Source organism: Anoplophora glabripennis, unplaced genomic scaffold, assembly GCF_000390285.2.
Source record: "Anoplophora glabripennis isolate ALB-LARVAE unplaced genomic scaffold, Agla_2.0 scaffold45, whole genome shotgun sequence".
In the NCBI taxonomy this organism is placed as follows: Eukaryota; Metazoa; Arthropoda; class Insecta; order Coleoptera; family Cerambycidae; genus Anoplophora; species Anoplophora glabripennis.
In genome coordinates, this window is record NW_019416437.1 from 774,445 (window position 1) to 798,652 (window position 24,208).

The window sequence follows — 24,208 nt, forward strand, 5'->3', positions numbered from 1 at the left end:
ATTTGTGATAAAACACGTACAGAAGTTCTTGGCGCATTTTCCATTATTTGTTGGACATTTTCTTTTAATTCTTCAGTCCGCTTTTTAGGTCGGCCGCTTCCTTCTTTTCTTGTTACACTGCCCGTTTCACGAAAAACATTAACACAACGCTGAACTGCACTTTGAAAAATTTTGTACTCAACAACGCCGGGAAATTGATTTTGAAATTCTATGAAACATTCCTCAATAGAATACTTCCATATTCCATCAATCTTGCGTCCATTTCTAAAGGAGGACTCTATGTAAACACTTTTTGTTCTTGAGGCAACACCATTTTAAACGCTTTTTAAAACGAAAATATTCAAATTGATAGCGGCGATATAGCGCTTTGACAGATGACGTTTAAGTTCATTTGCTATACGCTACGCCCTACGTCCAAATTTTCAGAACCAACTTGACCACGTTTTTATTTGAACGCTCGTTATAATGGTGAGATATAGTGATTTCAAGTGATTCTTCAATACAAACACTTATTTTCTTGAAACACCGTTCAAAAATCTCAATCCATATGGACTCATTGTGTAAATGAATGTATAGGTAGCATTAACGGACACATTGGTTTAAAGCTTACTTAATTAGGATTAAGGATTTTGTCATGTTAAAACAATTAACTCTAGAGTCACAGACTCAGAGTTAAAGCTTTCTTTCTTTAATCTTATTTGTTAATCAAATTTTAATACCTACGCATAAATGCTTAGTGTTTTAAGTGGAACTTGAGAGTATTTATCAGACCTGATCAGGTCAAACGCACACCGGATTCGGATACATCAACTTCAAAAAGCTATAAATATGTAAGTTTACTTTGTTGGCAGCTAATTCTCTATGGAGCTAATCGGGTCAAACGAACACCGGATTCGGATTTAGCGACCCCAAAAACATATGGATATCATGATCTTGTCTTTGGGACCTACTACTTTTTGGTAGGGCTGTGTATTACTTATATGTTGCCCAGTTGTTGAATAAAAAATATTTACTAAGTATACTACTACTAAAATAAGAATAATATTTTCGTATTTCGTATAATTTTTTTTAACAAAATAATTTAAAAATTGTATTATACAGGGTGTTGCGAAATAACAGATTCTTTGGGCAAGAATAACAATATTTTATTTCCATCAAGGCACTTCTTTTTCAAGATAATGGCTGTCAAAATTACAATTATTTTTTTTTATTAATAACTAAGTCGTTTTTTTAAATTAAGAGATAAAGGAGTGCCCAATGGCACTTTTAACTTTTCCTGGGTATGTCTATGGTTGAAAAATATTGATTTTTAAAACAAGCACTTTCTTTTTTTTTTTCGCAAAACTTAGATTTCCTACATTGCCATTTCTTTGGATATCTACTTTTTCTTTTTGTTCTAGACTAAGATTAGGGCATTATTAAAAAAAATGTGTATTCTGATGCAAATTTAATCAATTTAAGTTGGAAAAATTAAATCACTTAATATTGAGATCTTAAGATAGCTAAAGTCCAATAATACAACTCAAAAGAAAAGAAACAAAAGAATTTAAAAATTTGAAGAAATTAACAAAAATTGCCTTACACCGTCCCATCTACTTCTATGTCAATTTTTAAAAACTAATGTCTAGATGATAAAGATAAAAAAAATACAGAATTAAAAAAAATCGTATTTTAATGGTAATTCTCTATTAGATAATGCGGAAACATATCAGAATTAATACCATCAAATCCCTGGATATTTTTATCAAACTTAGCTTTGCTGTCTTCTTGACGTTTCGAGAGACATATCGCTTTCTTCTTCAGAGGAAACTTTGAACCTGTAAGTTAAGTCTTCTGGCTGGTATTTATATTTGTTGTGTGCACTAGTTATGGCGTTGCAGTGCATTTCTTGTAGTCATTGGTCTGTGTCGTTCTAGTCCTTGAATTTTGTAAATTAATCGTTTCCAAATTGCAGATAGTTATAACTCCTTTCTATGAAATTATTTCAATTCTTATAGATTTTAATTGCTTCCCTGTAGAATCTTGACCAATATCTCCTCCCTCTTTCACTAGAATTCATTAATTCATCTGCCCTGTATATAATGTATATATGTAAGAAATATTTCCCTGAGTCCATGTACCTAGAGCCCTAAAAAAAAAAAAATTTGGAACATTTTTTTCTCTGTTTCTTTTGTTTGCTCGATAACCGTAGCTCAAACAAAATTTTTGTCTAAAATAAGATAAGATACAACCTTTCGAAGATCACTAAAAATTCATGAACATTTTTCATTCTTTTAATTTTTTCCAGTAGTTAAAGTTTACTGAAAAAAGAGAAATGCGATATTTTATACCAACAATTTCTAATCAATACTGAAAAATTATTCAAATTCAGTTGAGCTATCACTTTAACGGAATCGTTTGTTTTCCATTAACAAATTTCTCCGACAATCATTCACCTGTTCTCCAAATTAATACGAGTATAGCACTTCCTGTTGATGCCATAAGGAAGTTTAATTATTTTTGTTTAGGTTTCCTCCGTCTCCCTTTAAATTCATATAAATTGCTATATCGAACTTAATAATGACAACAGTAGCCCGGCCTATGTAAATTTATTCATTTTATGAAGCCATTAAAAAACTAATTAAACGCTCGTCGCCGACGGAATACCGATGCTGCAGAGTAATAAAACCAATGGCGTTACCTAAATTCGCACAGGAATTCCGACTACTTTCGTTGCAAAAACAAAAGCGAACATAAACGTTCCTACACTGTTGGGAATTATTTTGTAGTTTGTTTAATGCAAAAAACGTTTATGAAGTATTGTTTGGATGAAATTGAACCGAGCTCAACGAAGGCTTCGCGTTTTGCTTGGTCACGTATATTTTCAGTATTATAATTAATATATAAATAACACAATTCCCCAGTGGCGTTTTGTATATTTGGAAGGTATTTTGTATGTTGCCTATATTTTTTTAATCCTATTTGTATCTACCATTTCATGCAAGACTAGTTTTTATTTAACTTATTATTATGCTTTAATTTCTCTCTCTATTTATTTCTGTTCTGTGTCCTTCGTCTAATACCTTCTCATCCTTGTCTCTTACTATTTTCAGTTCCAGTCCTTCTATTCATCTGTTCCTTAGCCGTGCTGTTCAGAACAAATACTATCACTATGACATCTGCAAATATTGATTCACACAGTTGTATTTCTCCCATTTTCCAATTTCCCAACCTTAAGGTCTTCATTTCTTTATTCATTTCTTTTATGGTTCCAAGTAGTACTATTGAGAATGACAAAGGGCTTAGAACATCCCTATTTTGCTCCTATTTTCATTTTAAATTCTTTTGATTTCTCTTTACTTGTCTAAACTACATTTCCACTATTCTTATAAATATTCTTTATTATCTCTATCCTTTATTTTTCCTTTTTCCAATTCTTCCAAATATCTTCCCTTTCTACCCGGTCAAAAGGTCTATGAAGCATATGTGTATATCTATGTTTTTGTTTAAAAGCCTTTCACTAGCTTCCCTTCCCACATTACGTTTCTTTCACCTTTCTTTCTGTTTTTTCTCTTATCGTTATTTCCAATATTGTAACCATTATCTTTCGTGGTACACTAGATATATCGTTATTCCTCTATAATTATCACCTTTTAGTTTACATTACTATGCTTTAAAGATATTAAACTAATTCAAATCAATTAAAAAATTACTTTCAAATAAGGTCATAATGCTCTAAGTATGCCAAAGACATAGCTTCAAAGAAAATCCAAGAACTAATAATTACCTAAAATAAAAATAATCTAACCAAACACATTTTTGCGCCAATGTACACTAATGCCCATCTATCTATTAAAATCGTTCAAAAATTAGGTCATTTGAAAATGCAATCCTCAAAATGCAGAAATTGGTTAGATTTTATCCACCTGGGTGGAACTGATCATGAACTAATACTGTTCAAGTAAAGTACGAGGATTACTACTGAAAAAATAATAAAACGAATATTAAACGAAACCAACTACAATATTTTCCAATACCAATATCTGCATTTAAAGATTAATATAATGAACCTATGTGAAAATATAATCGAATTTCAAAAATTAGAACTAGAAAGAAGTTAGAAATTTCGCTTTTATCCGTATATAGTTAGAATTAGTTAGTTCCAAGGCGAGGTCTCGAAGAATTAAATGAAACTCATTATAATATTTTTAAAAGATTATAAGCTCACTATATCACTCTGTCAAATACCCTTTGATGTGTTTAATTTTTGAGCTGGATTGTTTTTTGTTATCTAAAGTTGGATTAAGTAAATTGAGAAAACGTTTACCAAAGTCAATATTTCAAAAAACATCATTTTTTAAAGAAAAGTCCTAGCACATCCAGAGAAAAATATTTTGTAAACCAAGACTTTGTCAAAACTTTATAAAGGCAAAAAATAATTAAAAAGCAATTATTACATGGAAAAAATAACACCTTTCAACCATAGGCGGACATAGGAAAAAATTGAATGTGTCAATGGCTACTACAACCCCTTTCGCGTTATTTACGTTACACCTTTTTTATCAGAATTACGCAGAAGTGTGAAAACAAGAAATACAAGGATTCACAAGATTTGAACTGACTATCTAAAAAAAAATGTTATGTCAAACAACAAAAGAAGCGCCTTAATAAAAATGGTATAAACATCCCATATTATTTTTGTCTGTAATTAACGGCTGGAGTTTCTTATAATACCCTGTATAATGATTCCACTGTACTAAAATTCATTTATTTGAAATTAATAAAATTAATTAATTCAACAAATATATTTTTTTTCTACTCATAAATGCGATTTAGTAGATCTAAAGTGAATTTTTTTTTAAGCGAAAAATACTATTTTCATATCATAACATATTTATAATTTTCGTAATTAAAACAATAAACAAATATTTGCGTGAACTTTCTTATTAATTAACTTAATTTCATCGAAACATTTTTTGTTCCTATATTTAATAAACTAAAATAAAATTGTTTTGTGGAAACAGCTAAATAAATAATGGACAAATCGAATCAGAAATCAATGACTAGATTAAGAAACGCTTCAATTGTTTTCCCAATTTTGCTTTTACTTAAAACGATCATTGAAATAGTGTAGTTCATATTTTTTGGGCAACTATTTCCATAATATTTTTAATTAACTTGATGTTTCGATCAAAGCTCTAATAATAAAATATCTTCCTCTGTAGTTTACTTTGAATAAAATTGAACAAAAATTGAATTCGAATCTGTTTGTTTGTTTGCTCACGAAAAAAAATGATGTAATTTATACTATCTGTTACTGAAAAGCAACATGCTTTTCAAACAAAGCTTTATACATTTCATGAATACATAGTTTTCCATATTCCCTTACTGTTCACTTTTAGTTTGAGATTTGAGTCAGCTGTTCATCAAAACTTTATCCACTAAGGTGAAAATGGAATCTACTCTGGATTTATGAGAAAACAAAATTTTAGCAGTGCACGAGACAGATATAAACGAACTAAGCGACTAAGCCCCCAAGTTACGCCACTGTTTATTGCACCTTTATACTCGTTCATTTTGTTTCCACAGCCGCCGACTAAATGAAACTTTTAATATATTGAATAAAGTTTTTCACGGGGCTCGGTTAAGACACTTTTAGAAGACCTCGAATAATAAAACGAAAGTTCTATATGTAATGGATATCCTTTCTTTTTGTTGTTTGGGACTTAGGAGTCTTTAAGGTCCTGGAGGATTTTCTCCTTGTTTGTTTTTACGAATCGTGTATAAATCTTTCGGTACAGCGAATTTGTGATGCGCCGTTATTTTATTTTATATTAAATGTGTTTCCAATCTTTTTGGGTCGCTACTCAAATATTTGTCAGGGGACTTTTAAACGGCTTTTTAAACGTTAAATCTTTTTGGTGGTAAATAGGGCTTAGCAGTTCAAGTTGTTTACGCAAAATATTCTGTGTACTTAAGTACTGCGTTTTTTACCAAACATCTGACTTTTTTTGTTAAAACTTACTTACATGTTAATAATAATAGAATCTAATGATAATAATTATTTGTTTAACTAGGCATTAAATTACAAGATTTAATGCCGCGGCTGGTATTTAATATACGAGGCGCAGCCGAGTCTATTAAAGCAGCCAAGACATTAAATTTACTTTTTTGCCAAGTTAAACACGTAATTTTTTCGCCGATAAATTTTAATTTTATCATAATAGCAAACAAAGCTATTTATTTTATGTAATTAAAATTGTATGACACTTCTTTCATGAATAATAATAATAATTTCATAAGGTCGTCTGTGAGTGCTATGAGACGAGCGTTATTAAGTAAATAACTTAGATACACAGTAATCGCCATTTTGTTCCTATTCCATAGAAATAACTATTTATTATTTGAGACGGAAGAATTCACATTAATACACCGCCAGAAATTATTGAGTCAGCAAAGCAAATAGAGTGTAATTTATTACCAGAAAAATCGAAGATGTATCAGCAAACATATCAAAAATTTATTAATTACCGGGGTGAGAATAACATTGTCCTTTTCTGAAAATGTCCACAGTAAAGGCCCCCCCTGGAAAGTTGATTACCACATACTTTATAATTCCTGAGGAGCATCCTTTTAATGAGTGTACCACATTTTTCCTCTGCGACTTTTCTCGATTCCTTCGTTTTTCCACTCGGAAAAGTCCAAAAACGTGTCAATTTCCCGGGGTCTTGAAAAGTCAAGACCACATCTTTTATTTTTAGCTTAAGTAACTGGAAATTTTGCTGCAAATGCCGATTTAAATTTGTCCGACAGAAATTCTTCCGACATTGACGTATCTACCGGTGGAAACATGCCAAAATAACAGGGTATTGAAAATCACTTACCACATAGGTAATTTTTAGTAAAATTAATTGTAAATAATTAATTCAGTCCAAAGGTATTGTTGTCCGACGAACTTTAAGCCGCGTTTTTTCAGTCCGAGAGCTGGAAATCGGAATTTTCACGGGGTATGATAAATCGATTACCACATGTCGGACAAAAATAACACACGATAGGAAAGTGTTTTTTATAAGCAAAAATTTTAATGTCCGACAAAAATATATCAGCAAATCGTCAGTCCGACAAAAAATTATGAAAAAAATTTCGTAAAAAATGTGCACATGTATTTATAATTTCTAATAAGGTATTTTCATGTATTAAGCAAAATTCCATATAAATATACAATACAGGGTGTTTCAGAAATACCTCTCGTAAATACAGGGGGTTAGGACGACAAAAAATAAGAATTTTTTGTCATATGAACTATGTCTATCTCCTCTTCTCAAAGCTCAAGCTTACTTTGAGAAAAGTCACTTATTCTATAGTGTAATATTGTAAGAGTTTAATTAAAAGCCTTTTTTCTCGAAAATCGTCCGCATTAGGAAATTCTAACAAGAGTACATTATTTTTAGAAAATAAAATTGTACAATAGAAATTGGAGCCCGACTGGTAAAAAACCTAACCTTCAAAAAAATATAACTTAAATTGTAATAAGAATGTAGCATAACTAGCGCCTTCTATAAAATATACAAAAAATAATTAGACTAGCGTATTTGGCACTCTTAAAAACCTCGGACTACCAAATTTCATAAAAATATTTCGCACCATTTGGAAATTTTCATAAAAATGTTATTTATAAAATTTTATTTTGTCTCTCTGTATCTCGAAAACAAGAGGAGATATACATAGAGTTCATAAGACAAAAAATTCTCATTTTTTGTCATACATCACCCCCTTTATTTACGGGAGGTCTTTCTGAAACACCCTGTATATATTTTTCGTTTCATTCTTGTAATTGTAAATCTCTATATACTCAATTTAGCCAAATAAATATCGAGAAAAGAATTAAACGATTTCAAAAAAGTATGTATGGTGTAAAAAAATTATCACAAAAGTTTTGGGATTTTCTTTTAGAAAAATAGGAAAATTTTTGTAAAGAAAAATAACAAACGCGAATGAAAACTTGAAAGAGAAAAAAGGATTTTTATATCGAGTATAATATTAATTTATTTAGAAATAATGCATTATGCACTAAAATCGTATTAATCGCCTCAAAAATAACTTCATTTGTCTTTTTTTAAGCATAAAATAAGCAATATTATAATTATTTATTTTTAAAAAACGCGGCTTGAAATTTGTCGGACAACAATACTTTTTGACTAAATTAATTATTTACAATTAATTTTACTAAATATTACCTATGTGGTAATTGATTTTCAATACCCTGTTATTTTTACATGTTTCGACCAGTAGACACGTCAATGTCGGAAGAATTTCTGTCGGACAAATTTCGGCATTTGCAACAAAATTTCCAGTTACTTAAGCTAAAAATAAAATATGTGTTCTTGACTTTTCAAGACCCCGGGAAATTGACATGTTTTTGGACTTTTCCGAGTGAAAAAGCGGAGGAATCGAGAAAAGTCGCAGAGGAAAAATGTGGTAGACGCTTCAAAACGAAGCTTTTCAAGAGTTATAAAGTATGTGGTAATCAACTTTCCAGAGGGGGCCTGTACTGTGGACTAGTACTATTGGTATATTTTTCCGAATTAAGCAAAAGTATGAAATCTTCCTCATTTGTCAATGTATGCGATGTTTAGAGCTACTTTGAATGTCTACACTACAAGAACATCGTTATTGGAAAATGTCTAAAATTGAAAGTAATCTTGAAAGGGCAATCGAATGGACATCGTGCTAAAAAATCACGTATTTTAGAAAATGAACAAATTAAAAAATTTCTAATGGAGGCTTCTGACGATACGTATTTAGGTACAAAATATTTTTGTAAACAAGGAATACTGACTATTATTATTTTAGGTGGCAATGATTTTTGCCGTATCTGGGGCGTATTAATGTGATGAAATACTTCAAATAAAAATTGGAAATATTGAAGATATGGAAAATAGATTGCTGATCACTCTGCCAACTACAGAAACAAAGAAAAAAGATCCTTTATTGTAGCGGATATTTAGACATATATCGGAAACAAATTTTAACTTTACAAAATTTTATTTAATTTAGCGGCAGTAAAAAAGATTCTAATGCCTAGGCAGTAAATGTGACATTTTAGTGCCTGACATCTCTCACTAAATCTACGTCTTTAATGTCGATCGGCGAAAAAATATTTTTTTTGTAACTATATAAAAAAATCATTTCAATTCACGATCTTTGTGTTACACAAAAAAAAATAAGATACTGTTTAGATTCTCTATTTTTTAAACAATTACCGTTTTTATTGAAATATAAAAAGAAGGGCGGGATTTTAAGAGACCTTGGAAATGTTATATCATTTTAAGACTTCCAGCTATTTTCAAAAGAGATGAATTTATGAAACAGGGGATGTTTTATGATACAATAATACCGCCAGAAATTGCGGTCCAAAAAAGTTAACTGCTGTTACACAGACAGTTTGGTTCAGTTATAGATATTAAAATCCTTTAGTGCAAAAAGTATATTGTTTCTCTCTAATTTAACCGGCAATTTCGAGATTTATTATATTTATTAAAACGTTTTATTGTACTAATGTTACTTTATTACTTTGTGTGTTGGCATAGATAAGTGTTACAAGATAATTTGATTTATAATAAAGTTACACGTAAATTCAAGACGTTCTTTACTTCGAGTGCCTAACATCAAGGTGTTTCATCTATTCTGACACCTTAAATATATAGTATAGTTTTCTTAATTGACATCGCTAGACGCACCAAGAGTAAAAAGTTTATTATTATTTATTTTTAAACTGATGAGGTCGACAGAGGTCGAAACCTATTATGTTCTAAACAAAGACTGAGGTTGATAAAATAGGTACTTACAACTAAATTAAAAATACTAAATAATTATACATAGAATACAAACATGTATTTAATCTATCAAATAAACTCCCTTACATTATGAGAAATTTTTCCATATTGTTAATAGTATTGCTATGTACCTACCTATTATAATCTAATTCAATCAGATCTAACATATGATTTAATGGCATTCACCTCATCCAAATCAAATAGTTACGCTACAACGTATAGCTATTAGAATCATTATTATCGAAGCGAGATGCAGACAGAATATTAAGCATTTATTCATGGAAGCAGAGATTTTAACTTTGTTCTTGTATATTTTTAAAAAGCTTATTTGGACCAATGAAATTTTAAACAAATTTTGATATCGCAATGAAATACAGGAATACAGCCTGAGTCGTCGCAGGAATAATAATCTAGACATAGAATTAACAATTTCAATGCGTAGGTACTACTTTTTATTTTGTTCCAAATTTATATAAATAAATTTCGTACATATATTAGATTTGCAATTTAAATCTTGCATAAAGGCATTGTTAACTGAAAATGCTTTTTACATTTTAGCTGAATTGTTTAATTGTAACTTTGGTTCATAAGGAGTACAATACTAAACTTTTATTACTATATGTAAGTTTTTATAGTAATACAATAATTTGCATGTATCTATAAGATGGGCTGTAAATAGTTTTTGTGTAATCGTGTAAATGAACTAAGTCGAAATTTTTCATGTTTTATAAATTTTAATGATAAGATTGTACTAAAATTGAGAATATGAATAAATTATTTTAGTTATCGACACTACAGGCTCAAGTTTTGTACTACTTTTGGTAGAGATTCTACACCACTGAATTGCTATATTTTCGATACTCTTACAGTAAGAGACAACCTACGTACCTATAATGAATATGAAGCAAAGTGTTTCACTCCTAATATTTGAAGAATTCTAGAACCCTTAAGGATCAATTTAGGATAAAATTACTCTTGCTCTTTTATTTAAAGTTTTCAACACCACTGTATAACACCGCGTTGGACTTGCATTTATACTTTTTGAAGTTGACACAATAATCTCTCTCTTTTGTGGGAAATTATGACCGGCGGTGAAAAGTGGAAGGCGAGTCGACGACATCGACGCCAAAGCACAATATTCACTGTAACAAAGTCATGTTGTGTATATAAAGGGTGTCCCAAAATTCATGCAACAAAATTTGGTCACAGATTCTTAGGACAAAAAGTGACTCGTATTTTTTATTTTTGCCAAATGGCCCTCTCTTTCGGAGTTACAGCTCCCTGAAGTCCGCCCCTAAGAATAATCTTTTTTTATATCTCAGAATCCTGTTGTACGAGAATCACTAAATTTGGTACACAGGGGTTTTATGACATGTGGAATCTGATGGTGCACGTTTTTTGGCGGGGAACCCCCTTAAGACAATTTTTCGTGGGCCCCCTTGTCTTTGGAGCCAAAAAAGTTTGGTCGCATATTTAAATTTCTTAACAATTATCAGTCCACTAGAAAGCCATTAAATTTAGAAACTTTTTGTCTCTTTATACTTTTTTTCGTAAAACGCAATGTTTTCGAGAAAAATGTTAAAATGTGATCGAATGCATATCGTGATTCGTCATTTTCCTCAAAAACATTGTGTTTTACGAAACAAATATCAGAGACAAAAAAGTTTCTAAATTCAATGGTTTTCTAGCTAACTAATAATTTAAAAAAAATAAAATTTGCGACCAAATTTTTCTGGTTCCAAAGACAAGGGGGCCCACGAAAAAGTGTCTTAAGGGTGTTTCTCGCCAAAAAGCGCAGCACTGTGAGATTCCACATGTCATAAAACCCCTGTGTACCAAATTTAGTGATTCTCGTACAACATGGTTTTGAAATATAAAAAAAACTTCTTAGGGGCAGATTTCAGGGGGCTGTAACTCCGAAAGAGGGGGCCAGTTGGCAAAAATAAAAAATACGGGTCCTCTAAATTTGTCTTAAGAATCTATGACCAAATTTTGTTGCATGAATTTCGGGACACCCTGTAGTGGGATATGAAAGGTGTATTGTATTATAAACTTCTGAAACCTGACCAGACAGTTACTGCCGATCGCTATCGTGAACAATTAATACGATTGAATCAAGAAATTTAACGAAAACGTCCATTTACTGTCAATAAAATTATCCAATAAACCTGCTCCGTGACTATACCAGACCTCATATGGTAAACTGGTAAACTGGTAAAGGATACGTTAATGGCTCTTGGATGGGAAGTTGTACCACACCCGGCGTATTCACCAGACCAACTGATTTTCACTTGTTTCAGAAAATGCAGAACAAATTGTCTGAAGTGTGGTTCAAAACATTTGAAGAAGTACACAAAAATGGAACGATAACTTCCTTGCATTGCTAGATGAAACTTTCATTTCGGAAGGCATCCATGAATTAGATACAAAATGGCTGCGAGGTCATTCAAAGTAATGGAGATTATTTTGATGAATAAATGTATTTTAATTTTTGTCAAAAATAAATTTCTAATTTTTAAAAGTGTCCAAAAATTTATTTGTACACCGCTATTATTAAATAAGTGCTGCAGCTATAAAATATAAAATATTAAGGTTGTTAGAAGAGAACTGTCGTATTCTATCCCGCATTTACATAAAATGTAGGTGAAACGTAAATATTCAGCGACAAGCAATAAAAGCGTATAAATATTTCAGGCCGTTACATCCCACCCTTCGCGATAGATTAGGGTTGGAACCAATAAAGAAAATATACACTTAAAGATATTTCGCAACGCATTTAAATCCAAACGCCTTCCGCAAACATTTACATGAATATTCAATGCGAACGCCGGAATAAAAAGCAGACATTTTCCCCAATAAGCCCTTATGAGGGCTGTCCTAAATTTCAGCCTCATCCTACATTAGCTCTTAGCTTTACACAAGCTTGTTTAAGAATAAAAGTAGACGCCGTAACGTTGTTACTCCACTAATGTCGTCCTTATAGAGCTTTCTCATTTTTCAGGTAACAGCTTTATTGGCCCTAAGTGAGGGGGCGCAATTCCTCAGTAATGGCCTTTTGTATGTCACCGAGAGGCTAAGATTAGGACCGCACGGAGCCACCTCGCTGGTTGTGAGGCTTCTCGTCACATCGCCTGGCCTGAAGAACATGACAGGTTAGCTTAACTGTTTTTTTTTGTACGAACTTTATGAAAATCTAACATTCCTATTTTTCTAATCGCACTGAGATAATTTTTTTGATATGGTTAGTAAAAATCCATTAACCGCAGCAAAATATCTGCATTAAATAGGCGCCAAGTGAGTTGCCTTCCTACCACAAGAAAAACTGCTTTACTGGAAGGAACTCACTTGTAGTAAGTAGACAGGTTTGCTATAATATATAATCTCTTTGCTACCTCAAGTAAGTAAGATTAACCACAAACGACTCAACTCATTAACCCCAAACGAGTGAACTCATTAACCCCAAGCGAGTCCTCATTAATCCTAAGCGAGTCGACTCATTAACCCCAAGCGAGTGAACTCCGTATTTACTATTTTTCGGTGTTGTTGGCTCTCCTCACTCTTTCGTGCACCATGCAATGCAACTTAAATGTTGTACATATTTTCAAACAAGCATAAAATGAAAATCCCCATTCGAGAAGTAAGAATTTGTATCCAGCCTGCATTGTGTGCATTTAATCACGCATGCATATAAGTATTATTGCATACCTACGCAAATACCCTAATTGAAAACTTTCTGTCGGTTGTTAGACAACTGAAAACTGACTCAACACTCGATCACAAAACATATATTTATTATAAAGGACCCATCGACTAACGATTGACGAACGTATATCCAGTGCTTACGTGTTACAGCAAAATGGCAATACCTCAAACTTCTCTATGGACGAAACCATGGTCAGTATAAGGCACGCGTAATCGCGCATGCGCACTGAGCCGAATTCCGGTTTATTCTGGAAATTATTAAGTGAGGCCTTAGTTACAGTAAGTGAGCCCTAATTTGCTGCAAATAAGGACTGACTAACCCCAATTGGATCAATTATAAAAAAGTACATTCACTTACCCAAGCAAAGCAACTCACTTGGGACAGATAGACAGTCGACTAAAATAAAATTTCAACTGAACTATCATATAGCCACAAGACTTTTCTTTGTTGTGGTAGCAAACACGTTTCAGCAAAACGTATTTACTTGTGGCAGCATGAATTTTTTTCTATGAGAGCAAAAATTTTACCTACTGTAACTAAAATATCTTAGCAAAACCCCTCACTTGGTGGATTTCTTTCAGTGCGCACATTTAAATGTGATATGTGATAAAAAAAAGGCTGTAAATGATATAGTGACCTTACAATATTTCACATACGAATTAAAGTAGCTATACTGACATTAGCCATTAGCAGCAATCAATCGTTTAGCGAATAAATATCCATTTACACGCATCATTGCCGTATCAATGCTATGTCAGTTCAATATCAGCATCAGTGAAAAATAAGATATCGTTGCTTACGGTTTATATGTTTAGATAGACCTCTTTATACACGTCGTCCACAATAACGTATTTTACTATCAGTGCTGCTTGAGTGGCCATTACATGATTTTTAAATACGTCGGCAAAGAAATTTGTTATTTTCACTGGCAAATTGACGGAATTCAATTATTTCTTTTGTTGTACAGGGTGTCCCACTAAGGTTGGCGATACATGTCCTAGAACTTCGAGAACAAATTTTTACTGAATAAATCAAGCAAGAGAAATCGCTAGAAACAGTTTTCAAGTTCGTAGCTTGGCCGCTAGGGAGCGCAATCTACAGGGTGGGCCATTAGCGTGAGAAAGTAAAATAACTCCCTTGCTATTCATAATACAAAGAAAATGTTTATATAAAAGTTGTACAGAATCAAAAAACCTAAAGGACAAAATTAATTTGAAACATACAGGGCGATGAATAAAAACAGGACGCGCTAAATATTACATTTTTTAAATGGAACACTCTGTATATTTTTAAACACATGGATTTCTGAGAGAATTCTATATATGGCAATATAAATAGTTTAATATTTTAGTACGGGGTTGCCAAGTTATGTAGAAAATTCTTCGAATTTTAACATGACATGAAGTTGTATTAACTTTCAACTACTTGGTGTAAAAATATTTGACTGAGTTATAGGCAAATGTTAGGCAAAGGCTCCTATGTTAGCTAAGATCGATATTTTATACAGGGCATTTTTTATAATGCGATTATTTTTAGAAAGGTCAAACTTGATTTTCTAAAATTTTTCAGATGGAACACCCTGTCTTTTATTGTTCTATTTTATTCACATATCAGTCCATTTCAACTTTTATTAAGTATGTTCTACACCTAAAGTTGTTAATTTTTATAGAGCAACATTTCTGGAAGAACCTAATTTTATTATTTTCGGCCGCACGAAATGGCTCTGGAAAAAACTGTCACATTGTGTCAACTTGTTAGTTCATAGTTTATTATTCTATTTTGAGTTAATTTTATTAGTTAATATTTATTTTTGGTATTCTGTAAAATAATAAAAATTAAGTTTTTTCAGAAATGTTGCTATATCTTAAAAAACGTACAATTTTAGTTATAGAACATGCTTAATAAAAGTTGAAGTGAACCGATATATGAATAAAATAGAATAATAAAATACAGGGTGTTCCATTTGAAAAATTGTAGAAAATCAAGTTTAAACTTTCTAAAAATGATTGTTTTATAAAAAATGCCCCGTATAAAATATCGATATTAGCTAATATGGTAGCCTTTGCCTAACATTTACCTATACAATTTTGATGAGTTCCTTGCTAACCAGTTTTTAGATATATAACGTATGTTCGTAATATTCACTTTTTTATGCTGTTTACGTTATATTTATCTTAATGTGTTTTTTAGCTTTAGTGTAGTATTGCTTATATGTTGTATCTTTCGTGCTTTTCTTTCTTTGACTTGTGTAAACATTTTAATGTATAGATGTTTAATAAATTTGATTGATTTTGATTTGATTTATAACTCTGTCTAATTATTTTGTTCCAAGTTTTAGTATCTGAAAGTTAATACAACTTCTTCGAGGTCTTGTTTTTTCCAAAATTTAAAGAATTTTCTACATAACTTGGCAACCCCGAACTAAAATGGTAAACTGTTTATATTGCCATATATAGAATTCTCTCGGAAGTCCATTGTTTAAAAATATACAGGCTGTTCCATTTAGAAAATGTAATATTTGGCGTGTTCCGTTTTTACTCATCGCCATGTATATTTCAAATTAATTTTGTAGTTTAGGTTTCTTGATTATGTACAACTTTTATATAAACTTTTTTTCTGTATTATGAGTAACAAGGGAGTTATTTTACTTTCTCACACTAATGGCCCACCCTGTATATACCAAAACATAAAATTGAATGTTTCTCAGAAATGTTTCCTATTCAGGTATACCTATTAAATAGTACAAATATGGATAGCCGGATTCATTACAAATAACTGTTATCTGTTATTGACATTTTGTTCTAATCTCTCAACAGAAAAGGGGGGCCCCTTAATATCAGATCAGTAAAATACATTTTTTTAAAGATTGGCTCATCAAAAGCTAATAGTGTCATACCTCGTTGGAAAGGTCTTTTCATGATTTATCTCGTGGTGAATGCATAATGTCATTTACAACAATAGGAAAACCTATAGATGGCGTTATTTCAAAAGAATGCCGTTTTATGGATTTTTCTCAAAAATTTTAAATGCAATGCTGTTTTTTACATAAATGAATTCAGCCCAAAGAATTGATAGCATATGTTTGAAATTTCTAACGAAAGTGTTGTTTAAATTTTGATCTATTGGCACTATTTATCCAAGTTGAGGTTGTTTCATGTTTTCTTAAAAAAGTGATATAGCAGGATACAAATTTTTATAGGTTAGTTTGAAGAGCATAAAAATATGTAGCTACATTTTAACGCCAAAATGGGTTCGATATATTTTTTTGCTATCAAGTTACCCACAAATTAGTGAGAAAAAATTGAGGAACACGACGTTAACAAAAAGACATTTTATTATCAAAACAAAATTCGTTTATAAAATATCCTAAAACGATTGTGTTTCAAACTGTTCAACTGTTCAACTCCGGAAAATACGAGACAGCCAAAATTCCAAGATACCAATGCCGGTATTCGAAGGTAAGAGACTGAACCAACAGAATTAGGAACATAAAGTAGGTTTAGTTACGTTCTTTTATAAACGCATCTTGTTTTGGTAATTAAATGTCTTTTCATTACCGTCGTGTTCCTCAATTCATTATTATTATTATTTAATTTTTCCTCACTAATTTGCGAATAACTTGATAATAAAAAAAGATATCCAAGCATTTTTGGCGGTAAAATGTAGCTAAACATATGCTATAAACATCATTTTTGTGCTGAATTCATTTATGTAAAAAAAACTATAGCATTGCATTTAAAATTTTTGAGAATAATCCATAAAACTGCATTCTTTTGAAATAACGCCATCTCTAGGTTTCCATATTGAGCTAAATGACATTACGCATACACCACGAGATAAAGTATGATTAGACCTTTCCAACGAGGTATAACACTATAAGCTTTTGAGCCATTCCTTAAAAAAATGCATTTTCCTGATCAGACATTAGGGGCTTCTCCCACCCTTCCTGTCGAGAGATAGAACAAAATGTCAATAACAATTATGCGCAATAATCGAGCTATCCATATTTGTACTATTTAATATACCTGAATAGGAAACATTTCTGAGAAAAATTCAACTCTATGGTTTTGGTATGTAAATTGCGCTCTCTAGCGGCCGAGTTACGAAAGTGTAAACTATTTCCAGCGATTTCTTTTGGTCGATTTATTAAATAATTTTATTTTCCCGAAGCTCTAGGGCCTATACTTTCCCTAATATCGTACCTCGCCGATTTTAGTGGGACACCCTCTATAGTGACTAAGAGAGATGAAAAATTTATCTAATAAGCACGGAATTTTCCTGAACTAAGTATATTATGTTGAGGGTTGCTTTCGCTGTACAGCAAAAATAAAACACTCTCTCAACGGTAATAATAGAGTATTTTATTGAAAACTAAGTTGTATAGAAAAAGACGTGTTGACGGGGTGAGTGTTCGTTGGAGAGTCCATGTGTGTGGAGTCGGTTGTAGGTATATAGGAGTACGCATCTGGTCGCCGGCGCCAGTACGCCGTAGACCCTTCCTGGAACGCTGGTGCGTCCGTCGGCATCCTGCTGGCACTCTTGACGTAATGCTTAAAAATGGGTCACTTGCGGCAACTGTACTCACAATGTATTTGTTTCACAAAAAATATATGGGCATATATTTTATTTTTATTATATAATAGATCTGTAATTCCTTTTATAAAGTAATAAATTCTGTTCCGCTTTCTCATTTGGCCCAAGCTTTGTATTTTCATTTTGTACCCATGTTTCCTTTTTATGGTTTTCTTCCTGTTCTTTATATAAGGCCATGGCAATAATTGTTAATTCACCGTTAGTAATTGAAGACATTTTGCTGTTATTTCAATGAAAGCTCAGTACGGACTAGAGACAGATGTGTGTACTAAACTTAGACGACAGTGATACAGTACTGATACGGCACTGATGTGTATAAATGGGCCTTAAGAGTGTTACTCACAATTCAAATATGATTACTTCGGGCGATTTATCGCGAACTAAAACAGATTTACTCGCTTAGAAATTTGTTGAGATGTTCCTTAATTATTTAGTTAGTAATTTATTTAGTTAAGATACATCCACTCGGCAGAAACCAGTTTCAGGGTGAGAAAAATACAATTTACAAACAACATACAGAAACAAATGTTTAGTTGATGATACCATTAAAATAAAATTATTCGATAAAGCCTCCATGGTATATAGGTGGATGGATTATACTATTTAACAATAATTTTATCCAACATAAATTGCTTAGCACCTGAATTTTTAAAAGTAAATTGAAAGCCTGAAAAAAACGCAAAATTGAAACATTAATTTCCCATGTCAACAAGTGATCACACTAAGTAGAACAAATTGCGTTATGATAAAATATTGATCAAGCTCTGTATGGTGTAATAAATAAAGGATTCTCCGCACGACTGATATTACCTTCCATTTTAATTTCGTAAATGGGCCTGAAACGGATATCAGCAAAGTGCTTTCTGCTTTTCTTTGATATGCATCGCAGAAAATAAGTGCGTAATCAGACCCTAGACAGCAAAATAGATGTGCCTCTAAGAAAATGAGCCCGATAAAGGATTCGAGCTGTTTTCGATTTAACCGTGCCGCTTTGTGCCATAAGCCTCTCATTATTAGATCCCTCGCAGTATCTCGTGAAATATTCTCCCGGTCAGAATCTCGTTAACTTTTAGAATGAAGACCGAAGAAACCGTTAAAATAAGAATTTAGATTAGTCTATAATTTGGAGAAACCAAAGAAAGTATCGAAAAAAGTTCACGAGGGAGATTAAGGAAATTCATTACGTCTCCATCCGAAAACAACTTATGCATTAATTATGTTTTATCCGCTTCAGTATAATTACGGAAAACGTAAGGAAAATTCACTGTTTTGAATAGTAACTTTAAAAAAATTGAGCCATTCGTCGGTTGCGTTGCCTATGATGGTATATTGACTAATAAGTGTAGGAACGATACACAGACTGGAGAAACATAAATTTTTTGACAAGATATTGTTTACTGACGCGACGAGGCTACGCTTATGAGACGTGATGTTTATAATTGGAGAAATTAATTAATGGTGAAATGAAGATATGTACTATACTTTACTGGATCGTAGCTTTTTAAACGAAAATTTCCCACAAAACTGGTAGGCCGCGGTAGCGAATATTCCTGGCCAACTTGTAACCCCGACTTCAATCCCTTAAATCATTTTCGTCCAAAACAAAATTTATATTTGAAAAATGAAAAGAAAATTGTTTTATCTAATATCTGAAGACATTTAGAGAAATAACTTTTTTTACACTTCAACAACCTGTATCTTAAATCTGTTATTATTAAAATCCGCTATGTCCTGTATTTTATCATTAATTACAATACCTATCGGACGAGACTCTCCTCACTAATTACGTGCTATCCAAATTTATAAAAAAGTTCCAATAAAAGAGTCATTATTCTAAGGCCTAAGACAGTTTAGGCATTGGAGGTAAGTGGACAAAATTTGAAGAAAATCGGTTCACTCAAAAAAAAGGTTATGGGACTGTGTGGCATTAATTTTTCGCATTGAATCATTCCTCGAAATATTGATGCATCATTACCGCCAGGCCCGGACTGACCCGCCGGGCAATCGGCCAGCGAGCCGATGCGCCTTTTCCCATAGGTTTGACGCCTTGCGCTCTCAAGGCACCTACATTTTTTAAAAAATCCGATAAACTGATCACATCATACATGGAAAGACTAAAAATGAAAAAAAAAATACCAAGGAAGTTAATCCCCAGATTCCCGGGGAAAGCGAATTCAATACAGCTAAACCCTAAATAAGCGGGGGAGAGCGAGTTCAATGGTCGTAAAACCGGAGACAGGTGCCTTAAACCCTAGAAAGGCGAGGGAATGCGAGTTCAAAACTCATAAAAACAGAGACAGGCGACTAAAACCCTAAATAGGCGGGGGAAAGTGAGTTCAATACTAGTAAAACCAGAGACAGGCGACTTAAACCCTAGATAGGCCGGGGAGAGCGAGTTCAATGCTCGTAAAACCAGAGATAGACGATAATGAAACTGTAATTGATCGACTTTGTTGTCAGAGTAAAGAAATGAAGCGCTTATTATCGTATTTTTCAATATACTGTTATTTTTGCGCCGCGCGCCGTTTATTAGTAGTAGGTAAGTCTTTTTTTAATATAATAAAAGCATTTTTATTGTTATTAAATTAACCATAATAATTTGTTCGTTTCAATGATTAAAAATAGAAATATCGAATATTTTCTTTTATCTATCGAAATAATTCGAATAAAATGAGATGAACAAAGTACTTCAGTTCAACATTCCTAGGAGTAAATTTTTTATTGTTTTTATATTAAGTTTTTTGTTTTTTAAATACATAAAATCGCCTGTTTGTAAAAAGAATCATTAATTTTCTCAAAATGTATCTGAAGTTTTGTTTACATGCGTCATCAAGCTGCTGAATTAGGCATATATTATTTTTTTTTCCAAACACTGAAGATCAATATATCTTGTGTATTTATTCACTAGTTTTTTGAAAAGTCTAGTAGTTGAACTAAAGTTGTAGATATATTATAATATTTTTCTTCTTACAAACGATATCTCAGAAAACATGAAGATAAAATTCATATTAGCTACTATACGTTCGTTTCTAGGTTGTTTATTTTTAAGTACTGAAATAAAAAAATGTTCAGATGAATATAGATAAAACTAAAAAAAATTAATATTCAAAAGTAAAAATTAAGATTAAGCCTTAAACTCAAATAATTATTGCGCCACGGTGCTTCGCACCGCGACTCAGTCATAGCGCTTTGCTAATCTTAAAGAAATTGAAAATTCAAAGTCGGAATTCTATACGCATTTCTTATTAATTTTTCGAGATCAGGTGGATCGATTTAGATAAAATTTTGCACAGGGTTTCTACTTATTAGTTATTATTTCTATACTTAACCATCGAAACGATTTTCTCAATAAAACAGTTTTAACCAGATCTTCACTAAAAGCAATGAAGATCTAAATTGAACATGCTTAATCAAAACTGCAAAATTTGGTTAAAACTATACACATTCGTTTTTGAGAAAAGAATGCAAAAAGTACGTGAGTATAAACGGTATAATTATATGGAGATATAAATAATCGCACGTAATAACCCTAGATGTAATTTTTATAAAGTTTTTTTTTAATCGATAATGATTTCGAGAAAGAATCGTATTGCCAAATCAGTTAGCAGCAGTTTGTTATTTATTGACAAGCAGTAAACAACAATTAATATTTTATCTCTATTCAATAATTTATTTTTAACAAAACATTTTGCGCCTTCGTCGTGAAGCCAGTCCGGACCTGATTACCGCACACCCAGTATAAACATCTAGTAACTGTATTATATACAGGGTATTTCTAAAATGCATCATATAACCTAAAGGGGTGATTCGGCATGGTAAAATAATGGTAGTTTCAAACAATTCATTAACATTAGCTATAATCGCTAAAACAAAAGAATTAAGGAAATTCTTTTTCGATTGCAGGTAAACTACCCTCCAGCAGCGTCAAATGAAACTTTCCTTTAATTGTAACAGAGCTTAAACTACGTAGTGGATGTGCCAAAATTAAATTAAAACATTGAACTTTGAAAAGTCGTATCTTGAAAACAATTAGTAGTTGAGGAAATGAAGCACTGAACCTCCGAAATCTGTGCAGTAAGATGGATCGTGATGCGGTTTTTTGCATTCGATTCGTTAAAGCGTCCAGAAAGTTTGTGACCCTATGTGATCAATGAGAAATGAAAATTGCATCGGTGCATAATAAAATTGCATTTTTAAAATTGCATCTCGAAGAGTTAAAATATGAAACATTTATAACTCGGAAAATATTGACGGAAATGAGATCAATTTTGCTACTCAGGGGTTTTTGGGGTCGCTGAACACGAATATCACGACGACAACGGTCTCCGAGATACCTAGTGCCCAGGGTGGCCGGTTTCCACGTCGTCTCCTGGAGTTTTGTAGAAATTCGTTATAAACTTAACCGAAACTAGTTACCTCGGGGTTTTTGGGACCGCTCAACACGAATATCACGACGGTAATGATTTCCGAGGTACCGATGTCATCTTCATAAGCTTTATCGAATATCTAAATAAATTATCCGAAACATTTTTTTTTAATTTGGCGCTTTTAATACAGTTGGGAGCATTGATGAAATTTTAGGTAAGGACTGCTATCGCTGGCCGCTGCTTCCACGTTTTACTCTTACATTATATACTAATACCACATATTACTAATATGTGCTAATACATACTCTTACACATACTAGTATATACGGATACGCTCCAAGTTATAGCGCACACGTGAAATAAGAAAAATTAAAATTGTAAAGATATCTAAGTATAATATTTTTTTGAAAACATGTATTTTTTGTAATGAATAAATGCATTTTTATAATAAAAAATAATTAAGAATAAAATAGTTGTCACAGAAACCGGCCACTCTGGCTCTAGGTACCTCGGAGATCGTTGCCGTCGTGATATTCGTGTTCAGCGACCTCAAAAACCCCGAGGTAACGAGTTTCGACTAAGTTTATAACGAATTTCCACAAAACTCCAGGGGTCGACATGGAAACCGGCCACTCTGAGCACTAGGTACCTTGGAGATCGTGTTCAGCGACCCCAAAAACACCGAGTAGCAAAATTGAACTCATTCCTTCAATATTTTCCCAGTTATAAATTTTTCATTTTTTAACTCTTCGAGATGCAATTTTTAAAATACATTTTTCTTATGCACCGATGCAATTTTCATTTCTCATTGATCACATAGGGTCACAAACTTTCTGGACGCTCTAACGAATCGAATGCAAAAAACTGCATCACTGTCCATCTTACTGCACAAATTTCGAAGGTAAGGCCGTTTTTAGTGCTTTATTTTCTCGACTATAGGTAATATTTCGAAAAAAAAAATATTTTATAATGCTGAGTCACTCCCTTAAGTTTTGTGATACATTTTAGAAGCATCCTGTATTGTGTACCTCTTTTTTGCATAAAATAGTCAAAAACAAAAAAATTACAACATACCGGGTGTTTTAAATTGGTCGGTTTTCAAGGGTTACTGCGAATCAGACCAATTTGAACCACCCGGTACATATTTCAATCAAATCTTGAAAAAATAAAAAATAATGTTAGAACGACCCTATGATGAAAATTTACAAAATAAGAGTTGTTCCATTTTCAGGCACACGAGTACGAATATCAACAGAGTAACTAAAATATAAAATGCCCCAACTTTTCAGGTAGGAATTCCAGCTCGACAAGAGAAGAATTGTCTGTCCGCAAAACCAACAGCAAAGAGACTAAAAATTCACATTACGTCCGTTGCGACCGCTAACTAACTGCATGTCTCTGTTCCAGTGGAGGTGAACGGGTACACGAGTTCGAGCTGCGAGGGCACGGATCGCATCAACAACACGACATTAACTGGGGCAGTGGTGCATTCCGCCACCGTCAAAGTCTACCCGGAGGGCATTGTTAAGACCGACACGGAGAGCGCCTACTTCTGCGCCAACGGTAAGATATGAAATGAATAAATTATAATGAAAGGGCTGTCGCGGCGGATAAAAACTCCACTCTATTTCGCGTTGACACATTAGCTCTTCGCGCTAAGAGATAAAAGGGAGGAACGTTTACTATCTCGTTTCCTGCAAGGACTGCAAGGATGTAATATATTGAAGAAC

At 32.4% G+C, this 24,208-nt stretch overlaps 1 protein-coding gene across 1 annotated transcript in view; it reads left to right on the plus strand.

The window, feature by feature from the left end:
• LOC108917091 (C3 and PZP-like alpha-2-macroglobulin domain-containing protein 8) overlaps positions 1-24,208 on the plus strand; it is a 195,207-nt gene that overhangs the window by 142,118 nt on the left and 28,881 nt on the right. Inside the window, exons 12-13 of the mRNA XM_018723528.1 lie at positions 12,817-12,967; positions 23,886-24,041. Coding sequence (XP_018579044.1) covers positions 12,817-12,967; positions 23,886-24,041 — 307 coding nt within the window. The remainder of the gene's footprint in view (positions 1-12,816; positions 12,968-23,885; positions 24,042-24,208) is intronic.